The 9,461-nt window shown below is 40.9% G+C and overlaps 1 protein-coding gene across 1 annotated transcript; it reads right to left on the bottom strand.

The window, feature by feature from the left end:
• Positions 1-3,141: 3,141 nt before the first annotated feature.
• Positions 3,142-4,409, bottom strand: LOC108296959 (glyceraldehyde-3-phosphate dehydrogenase-like). The gene has a single exon (XM_037735232.1). The coding sequence runs from the start codon at positions 4,337-4,339 to the stop codon at positions 3,332-3,334; it is 1,008 nt and encodes a 335-aa protein (XP_037591160.1). The 5' UTR covers positions 4,340-4,409; the 3' UTR covers positions 3,142-3,331.
• Positions 4,410-9,461: the final 5,052 nt, after the last annotated feature.

Below are 9,461 nucleotides of genomic sequence, written 5' to 3'. Positions count from 1 at the left end.
TGTTCTTTTAGCTCACAAAAGTTTCTTATTATCCACCTTCTGAAGCCTAATTCTGTTAATGGAACACACTCGTTCTCCATCAGGCCTTGTTCCCTTGTTGATGAGGAACTGTGATCCCCTGTAGAAGGAGAGGCATTCTGATTTTGGGTATTCTTGGCCTTTTTACGCTGGTTTCTTCCCATTATTGTGAATTCATCCACCTGTCATCTTTGTAATTGCCAACTTTCAAATTAGGTCTCTGAGTGGACATCCATCTTGTTGATTCCCAGCGCCGAAATCTGAGCAACCCACTGCGTTGGCTAAAACAACGGCATTAAGATTCGTGGTGCTTTTCTGCCCGGGAATCTCCGTTCTGGCTTCCTGCTTGAATCCCTTTTTCAATCAGGTGAATGGGCGACTCTGTCTTTCTGGAGCTCCAAACATCAACCAAAAGGTGACCCAGTCCCATTTACTCTGCATTGAGAACTGCCGCGCCAGGGCGCCGGCAAAACCACCACCCCGGCCACAAGAGTCACGCTGGCGACCCGTGGGGCTACTCTGCTGGGAATCTCCTGGTCTGTGGGCAACAAAAATTTGTCTGAAAGTGTGGCGTCCTCTCGCTCTGTGCACTTTCTTTGGGAGCTACAATCCTGAGCTGCTAGTAGTCGGCCATCTTGGATCTCTCTCCCCTACTTCAATCTTTTATTGCTATAGTGACTTATAACAATGTGTACTAAGTTGAAGGCTTTGTTTTGGTTGTTTTTAAGATAGAGTCTCACTCTGTCACCTAGGCAGGAGTGCAGTGGCGTGATCTCAGATCACTGCAGCCGCCACCTCCTGGGTTCAAATGATTCTCCTGCCTCAGCCTCCCGAATAGCTGGGATTACAGGTGCCAGCCACCATGCTCAGCTAATTTTATATTTTTTAGTAGAGACAGAGTTTCACCATGTTGGCAAGGCTGGTCTTAAACTCCTGACCTCAGGTGATCCACCTACCTCGGCCTCCCAAAGTGCTGAGATTATAGGCATGAGCCACTGTGCCCAGCCTGAAGCCTTTTTTAAAATAACATTTTAACTACTTTTTGTAGTATAATCCTTCTTTAGATTCACCATATTTAGTTACCCTCTGGCATTTACTACCTGTGGTTATATTTATTAAACCTAAGAATAAATAAAGCAGAATCTTTTAAAATCAATAAAGTGCTTTGTAGACATTGACATTACTGCTACTCTAACAAATTAAAAGATTGAGGACACTCAAATGCCAGATGGGCACAGAGTAGCACCAGCGTAGAGAGATTATCCATAACTGGGTTATGTTCCTGAAATGGCTCTGCTTCCACCCAAAGCCTCCAGAGCATTTCTACTGGCATAGTACAACACATGGAGCAAGGCTGCAATCATGGCAAAAGTCTATGGAAATTTGTATGCTTTATGGTTTAGTTCACAAACTCATTCTCTTTTTGTTTTTGCCATTCCAAACACTTATGCTTTTGAGATTATGGGATCCCCCGCTTTTATTTATGTTTATCTTCTCATATTTATTCAATGAATAAGATAGAGGCTTCAGTTCCAGCAGGATCCTTCAGATAACTGGAGCAAACCTAAATATGAAGTGGACCTTTCCTCTCCCTGCCCCCTCTGGCAGAAGTAAGAAGTAAGCCATAGTGATTTTCTTAAATAAAATCTTCCAACTGATCACCCTTCAGTGATATACTCTGGGTTAATTTCACTCAGAGAGTGTTCTGTCCCCAAATGACTTTGCCACGTTTACCTTTTACTTAATTCCTTTTGTACACCAGAAGACTAGTGTACTAAGAGATTGTGTCTATCTAATTAACTTCACAATGATTAAAAACCAGTCAGTTTCAAAGTTGGAATACTTAGTGAGGTATGTTCTCATGTTTACCTTCTCTAAACATGAAAGTTTTATATAAATAGATTAAAGTAATGCTATTTATGCCAGTTGTGTTCATCCATAAGATAGTGGGGTTGTATTCTGGGTTTTTTACATGGGTCCACACTCTTCTTTATGCTCTGTTACATGTCTTTCATTGCTACTTTGAAAGGTAATGACATATACATAATGTAAAGCTTGATTTTTGATGTCATTTTTCTATAGGAGCATTATACTCTGAAGTCTCAGTTCCTTGATGAAGAGACTGGATTTTTTGACTGAATTCTATATACTTCTTAAGTACCTGGTATCTAGTGGCCTCTCAGCTATTACTAGTACTTGTTAGGTCCTGGAAATGTTTAATAATTATCTGTTGCTTTTTGTTAAGGATAGCAATCAAGTAGAGTGAAGACTGCTGAGGTGAAAAACAGACACACAAAAGCCTAAATAGCTGAGAGTCCTCTGTTTACTGGAGGCTTCAGATATCTTCATGATTGTGAAGACAAAAACAAAAAAATTAGAAAACTACCAAAAGGAAAAGTAAGTGCAAACCAAAACAGGGAATGACAAAGGAAGCCACCTGAAGATGCCTTCATCATCTGAACATTTCTCAGTTGCTATTTTACTTTGTAAAAGTAGTCTGTTATTTAAGAGTCAATTGCATTTATCTGTGCCTCATTTCCCCTATTTGTTATGTATCTTCTCAAGGCATTGGACAATGTTAACCACATTCCTTTTAACTCCCAGAACATAAAGTCTTATGTATCAAGCGAGAGAAATTTATAAGCCCTTCTTTATGTTTTCCTGGGAACTAGATAAAAGTGTTTTAAGTAAGGGGAAATCACTTAAAATGGTAAACGTGTCTATTTCTCTGCATGGTTGAGGACCTCCAGCTGCTCCAGGCTGCAGTTTGCATCCTGCCACCCCTGCAAAACTTCTGTCTGATATATGCCTTCACCACCGCCCACCCTGAGGCAATGCTGATTCTGGGAAGCTGAGCCCTCTTTTTTCAGTGCAATTCCTCTCTCCCTGTGCCCTGGGAGAAGCCAGACGACAGTCTTGAGAGATGCTGCCAGCAAGTTGTTTATGCCAGTATAGTGTTGCCCTACCTGTGGCCTCACTGTAGAGCCCTCTATGGGGAGGGGATGTATCTGATTCTGATGTTCTTTTACAAATCAAATTTCTGCATTTTAATTTTTGTACCTCTTTTCAGACTCTGCATTGTATGATTGAATATTTATTTTCTTTCTTTTTTTTTTTTGGCTGAGCACAGGGGACTTTATTGATGGTACAAGACAAGGTGGGGCTCCCTAGGCCCCTCCCTCTTCAAGGGGTCTGCATGGAAACTGTGAAGAGGGGCAATTCAGTGTGGTGGGGGACTCTGTGGCAGGGATTCCCCAGCAGTGAGTGTGTCTCTTCCTCTCGTGCTCTCGCTGGGGCTGGTGGTCCAGGGGTCTTACTCCTTGGAGGCCATGTGGGACATGAGGTCCACCACCCTGTTGCTATAGCCAAATTCATTGTCATACCAGGAAATGAGCTTGACAAAGTGGTCGTTGAGGGCAATGCCAGCCCCATCATCAAAGGTGGAAGAATGGGTGTCACTGTTGAAGTCAGAGGACACCACCTGGTGCTCAGTGTATCCCAGGATGCCCTTGAGGGGGCCCTCCGACGCCTGCTTCACCACCTTCTTGATGTCATCATATTTGGCAGGTTTTTCCAGACGGCAGGTCAGGTCCACCACTGACATGTTGGCAGTGGGGACACGGAAGGCCATGCCAGCGAGCTTCCCGTTCAGCTCAGGGATGACCTTGCCCATGGCCTTGGCAGCTCCAGTAGAGGCAGGGATGATGTTCTGGAGAGCCCCACGGCCATCACACCACAGTTTCCCAGAGGGTCCATCCACGGTCTTCTGGGTGGCAGTGATGGCGTGGACAGTGGTCATGAGTCCTTCCACGATACCAAAGTTGTCATGGATGACCTTGGCCAGGGGCGCTAAGCAGTTGGTGGTGCAGGAGGCATTGCTGACAATCTTGAGGCTGTTGTCATACTTCTCATGGTTCATGCCCATCACGAACATGGGGGCATCAGCAGAAGGGGCAGATATGATGACCCTTTTGGCTCCCCCCTGCAAGTGAGCCCCAGCCTTCTCCATGGTAGTGAAGACGCCAGTGGACTCCACCACGTACTCAGTGCCAGCATCGCCCCACTTGATTTTGGAGGGATCTCGCTCTTGGAAGATGGTGATGGGATTTCCATTGATAACAAGCTTCCCGTTCTCAGCCTTGACAGTGCCATGGAATTTGCCATGGGTGGAATCATACTGGAACATGTAGACCATGTAGTTGAGGTCAATGAAGGGATCATTGATGGCGACAATATCCACTTTACCAGAGTTAAAAGCAGCCCTGGTGACCAGGCGCCCAATACGACCAAATCCGTTAACTCCGACCTTCACCTTCCCCATGGTGTCTCAGGGATGTGGCTGGTGATGGGAGACTAGATGCGGCTGTCTGGCGAACAGGAGGAGCAGAGAGCCTGAATATTTATTTTCTTATTAAAAATGATAAATTCACCAGCACATTGCTTTTTCTTTTCTTTTTTTTTGTTTGCTTTTTCTATCTTAATATCGACTATCTTAATTCCGTAAAATTATGTCTTGAGTAAAGTAGTCATTGCAGTATTTTATAATCCTAGTCATGTACCAGCGTTTTCTCAAGGGAAAAATTATTACAGTTATCTCTTCAATATTTGCTTTGTGAAATAGTGATTAACAGCATTTATAGCTAACCCTGTCTGCAGTGACTGTTTTGAGAACATTAATCTCTAACTTAAAAGACCAAGATTTTATCAGTTTGTATGGAATTTGTGTTTGTTCCTCAGTCCTGGTTTCTCTCTCTTTCTTTCTTTTCTTTTCTTTTCTTTTCTTCTTTTCTTTTCTTTTCTTTTCTTTTCTTTTCTTTTCTTTTCTTTTCTTTTCTTTTCTTTTCCTTCCTTTCTTTCTTTCTTTCTTTCTTTCTTTCTTTCTTTCTTTCTTTCTTTCTTTCCTCCTCCCTCTTCTCCTTCTCCTCCTCCTCCTCCTCCTCCTCCTCCTCCTTCTTCTTCTTCTTCTTCTGAATGAGCATTTCTTATTGTTGCCCAGGCTGGCCTCTAAGGCATAGCCTCACCTCCTCAAGCACCAGGACAACTGGCCTGAGCCACTGCAGCTCTCAGTCCTGCTTTCTTCATAAACTTAAGAAGATATTTGCCATGGATTTCTGAATATTTCAAGTACGTTTGAGAGGATTCAGTACAAATTACAGAAATTCAACACATTAACAACAGGAAAAATGTAATGGATAGTTAGGGAATGATATAAAAAGAAATAATCTAAATAAAAGCCAATATTATATATATTTGTTAGCTGCCTTAGTTTATCTTTGCAGGCACTGAGGAAACATAATTTTTTATCTTCAGTAATAACATAAATTATTGTACAAAGCCTAAAAATAAGTATTCTCTTTGTAAACAAAAGGCTGTCTGAGACAAGTATCAATCATTTTAGGTTATTTTGCCAAAATTAAGGACATGCCCGTGACACAGCCTCAGGAGGTCCTGCCAACATGGGCATAAGGTAGTTGAGCTACGACTCATTTTATACATTTTAGGGAGACATAAAACATCAGTCAATACATGTAACATGTGCACTGGTTCATTCTCAAAAGGCAAGACAACTAAAAGTGGGGGCTTCCAGGTTACAGACAGAATCAAAGATTTTCTGACTGGCAATTGGTTGAAAGAGTTACTATCTAAAGAGCTGGAATCAATAGAAAGGAATGTCTTGGTTATAATAAAGGACTGTGATGACCAATGTTTTATCATGTAGATTAAGCCCCCAGGTAGCAGGCTTCAGAGAAAATAGTTAGCAAATATTTCTTATTAGACTTAAAGAGTCTGTTCTATCAGGTGTTTTTGTTTTTGTTTTCCTTTAGTTGGAGTTTTGCTCTTGTTGCCCAGGCTGGAGTTCAATGGTGTGGTCTTGGCTCACTACAACCTCTGCCTCCCTTGTTCAAGCAATTCTCCTGCCTCAGCCTCCTAAGTAGCTGGGATTACAGAAACGCTCCACCATGCCCAGCTAATTTTTGTATTTTCAGTACTGACAGGGTTTCACCATATTGGCCAGGCTGGTCTCGAATTCCTGACCTCATGTGATCCACCCACCTCAGCCTTCCAAAGTGCTGGGATTACAGGGATGAGTCACTGAACCTGGCCTTGTTCTATCAGTTTTAAGGTCTCTGTGTTTATGTGAATGCTTGTCAGCTATGAGGGATGTCTGACACGTCTCTCTCACTTTTCATTATGGCTAAAACTAGTTTTTCAGGCTAACTTTGGAATGTCTTCAACCAAGAAGCAGGTCTGCTCAGATGGCTGAGGGGCTTAGAATTTTATTTTTGGTTGATATTTTCCCCCTTCTGGCCAATATTTGCCAGAAACAACATTGATGGCCACCAAACTTCTATTTTGTTCCATAGCATCACTTAGGTGGCATGGCTGCCTGGCCCAGGTCCATTGTCTCCCTCAGTGGGGCCCCTAGGTCCAAGGGACTTAGAGCCAAAAGATTTATAGCCAATTTCAATGTTCTATGCCAAACAGGAATGGACATGGCCAGGTATTTATTAACCCTTAAAATTTGTATGTAATATAAAAGCCAGCAAACAAAAAACCAAAGGTGAGTTTACAAAATTGACTTATCTACATTTAACTTCTATATGGTGAGCTGCTGTGATCTTGGTTTTAGTTACAGACTTATAGCAATTAGCTATACAAAACATAAGCCTTGTTAAAACCTTTTAGCTAAGGAGTTTAGAGACTTGTACCACAATGCTTTTTGCTCTCTTTAGCAATTTATCCTAAGGTGGCTGATAATTTTTTTAAAGTATATATCTATCTGCATAAATCTCATAACTGGGACTATTACACCCAGGAGTCTTCATCACAGGTATCTTTATATCCTCTCAGTAATAATTTTCTTTTAATTCTACATAAAGTAGAAAATTCTTTATGGTTGTGATGGGTGAAATGGTGCCATGCATGTAATTATCCAGAAGGCAAAGTTCCTTATTTTGCCAGCTGTTTAGGCATCCATGTACCCATCCTTGATTTGCGGGGTCTGAACTAATTCTGTTCCTCAAAACTTGCCCTTATAATCTCACACGCCCACGTTTTCTGTGATAGTCCCTGGGCTTGGAGGGAAGTTGCTTGTACAGATATAGCAGCAGGGCCTTTGCAGTGAAAAACTGACTGGACCCAGTGGGATTCAAAATGACACAGATTTGCAGGCTTTTTCAAATAATCTCTAGTCCTCTGAATACATGATTCTGATTTTCTCAGAAGAAGTAGAACTACGAGTGATAAATAACTATAGTTTGACGATCTAAAGAGAATGTGCCTGCAGAAGAGAAAAAAGAAACTATTCCATTAGGGTGCCAACGAAAAACATGAAGAAAATTATAACCTGATACAATATTATTGTGGCCCAGAAATAATCGATGATTCAACTTTCACTCAAAAACAAAAGTTGGACCTAGAAATAGAAATTCCATTTGACCCAGCAATCCCATTACTGGCTATATATCCAAAGGATTATCAATCGTTCTACTATAAGGACACATGCACACAAGTGTTCATTGCAGCACTGTTTAAAATAGCAAAGACCTGGAACCAACCCAAATGCCCATCGATGATAGACTGGACAGGGAAAATATGGCACATATACACCATGGAATACTATACAGCCATATAAAACAATGAGTTTGTGTCCTTTATAGGGACATGCATGAACCTGGAAACCATCATTCTCAGTAAACTGACACAAGAACAGAAAATCAAACACTGCATGTTCTTACTCATAGGTGGGCATTGAACAATGAGAACACATGGACACAGGGAGGGGAGCACTACACACTGGGGTCTGTCAGGGGGAAATAGGGGAGGGACAGCGGGGGGTGGGGAGTTAGGGAGAGATAGCATGGGGAGAAATGCCAGATATAGGTGATGGGGAGGAAGGCAGCACATCACACTGCCATGTGTGTACCTATGCAACAATCTTGCATGTTCTTCACATGTACCCCAAAATTTAAAATGCAATTAAAAAAAACAAAAAAGCAAAAAACAAAAGTCAAGGCCATAGTCCAGTAAAAGGTGTTATAGTTTTCCTTTGAAACAATTCCTCTCTCTCTGGTCCTCCTTTTCTACTAAGGAGAAATTACAGTAAGACCAATTTGTGTGAGAAATAAGTTTTAGGCTTATTATACTTGGCCTGATTATTTACATAAAGTGCAGCAAGAATTGTTTGACCCTATGGGCTCTTTTCAAGTTGGCTTTTCTGAACTTTACCTAAAAATATGTTATTCAAGTCAAAGCATTGGAAAAATAACCAATGTCTCCAATTGTCTTATTATTATTATTATTTTACAAAAGACTAGTAGTAAACTTATGCAAATAACTCTATTGTTATAAAATCAGAATATGCATGAACAATTTCCAAATTTTGGAGAACTCTGAAAGAAAAGTAAATTTGCTAACAAAAACATACTTTGCCCAATTGCTCTAGACTGTAACTAACAAATAAATAAATAAATAAAAAGATTTCCATGACTCTTCTTTAACCAGATCAGCAGCAAACAAAGTGTTGTTTGTTCACCTTGAAACTGCCATTCACAAGCCAAGCAGCTCTTGTCAGCTGAGAGCTGTTTATCTGGCACTGAAAAATCTAGCAGCTCTTCACATTGTTAGAGTCAGTCCTAGGAGAAAAAGAGGCTCCCTTCTAATGAATATCTTCTCCTTGCATCCCCAGATAGCATGATCCTATAAAAACCACATCCATTTTATCATGGAACTCTTTGGGGCACTATTGTTTTCATTAGCATAGTGGTAGCTGTAGTTAGCATTCCATAGAAAGGCAATAAGTGTCCCTTAAGTGGAAATTCTCTAGTCCAAACTTCCAGTAGTTGTCACTGGAAAAGTGCTCACAGGCATTCGCTATAAGCCCCGGTAAACATTCCACAAAGAGCTATCAAATGAAGAATTTGTCCTGACCAGCACTCTAGCTTCCCCCCATATTCTGTAGGCTCAGGTAACCTTTCTAGTTCCTATTAAGTGTGTCCAATGAACATTTCTCAAAGGGCAGATTTACACATCTTCAGTTTTATAGTACTAGATAAGGGAAACATCCCTTAGTGAGATACAATACCCATTTTCACAGAAAATTTAGATAAAGGAGTCACAACTATCTTACAGAAAGCCTGTTTAAACATCTCAAATTTCATAATCTTATCAATCTTTACATTTTTATGTTCTGGTTCCAGGAACTTTTCTTCTCTACCCCCAAACCATTTTACTGTTTCTAGTGTAAAAGGATTTGAACCCTCAGCATGGAGTTGAGCCAAAAAACTCAAGCTCTTTTGTCAATCTTTAACTCACCTCAACATTGCCCCGGTAATGTTAGCTTCCTCATTATAATTTTTCCCTTTTGTTTTTTCTGAAATTCCTCCAACCTGGGGCCAGTATAGAAAATTAATGTGAAACTTTTTTTTTTTTTTTTGAGACGG

This window comes from Cebus imitator, unplaced genomic scaffold (genome assembly GCF_001604975.1).
Source record: "Cebus imitator isolate Cc_AM_T3 unplaced genomic scaffold, Cebus_imitator-1.0 Scaffold756, whole genome shotgun sequence".
Taxonomy (NCBI): Eukaryota; Metazoa; Chordata; class Mammalia; order Primates; family Cebidae; genus Cebus; species Cebus imitator.
The sequence above is the reverse complement of the archived record's forward strand: the minus strand, read 5'-3'. Positions and strand labels throughout refer to the sequence as shown.

Excerpts from the sequence above, each read along its gene's own strand:
- LOC108296959 (XM_037735232.1), bottom strand. The coding sequence starts at position 4,339 with ATGGGGAAGGTGAAGGTCGGAGTTAACGGATTTGGTCGTATTGGGCGC.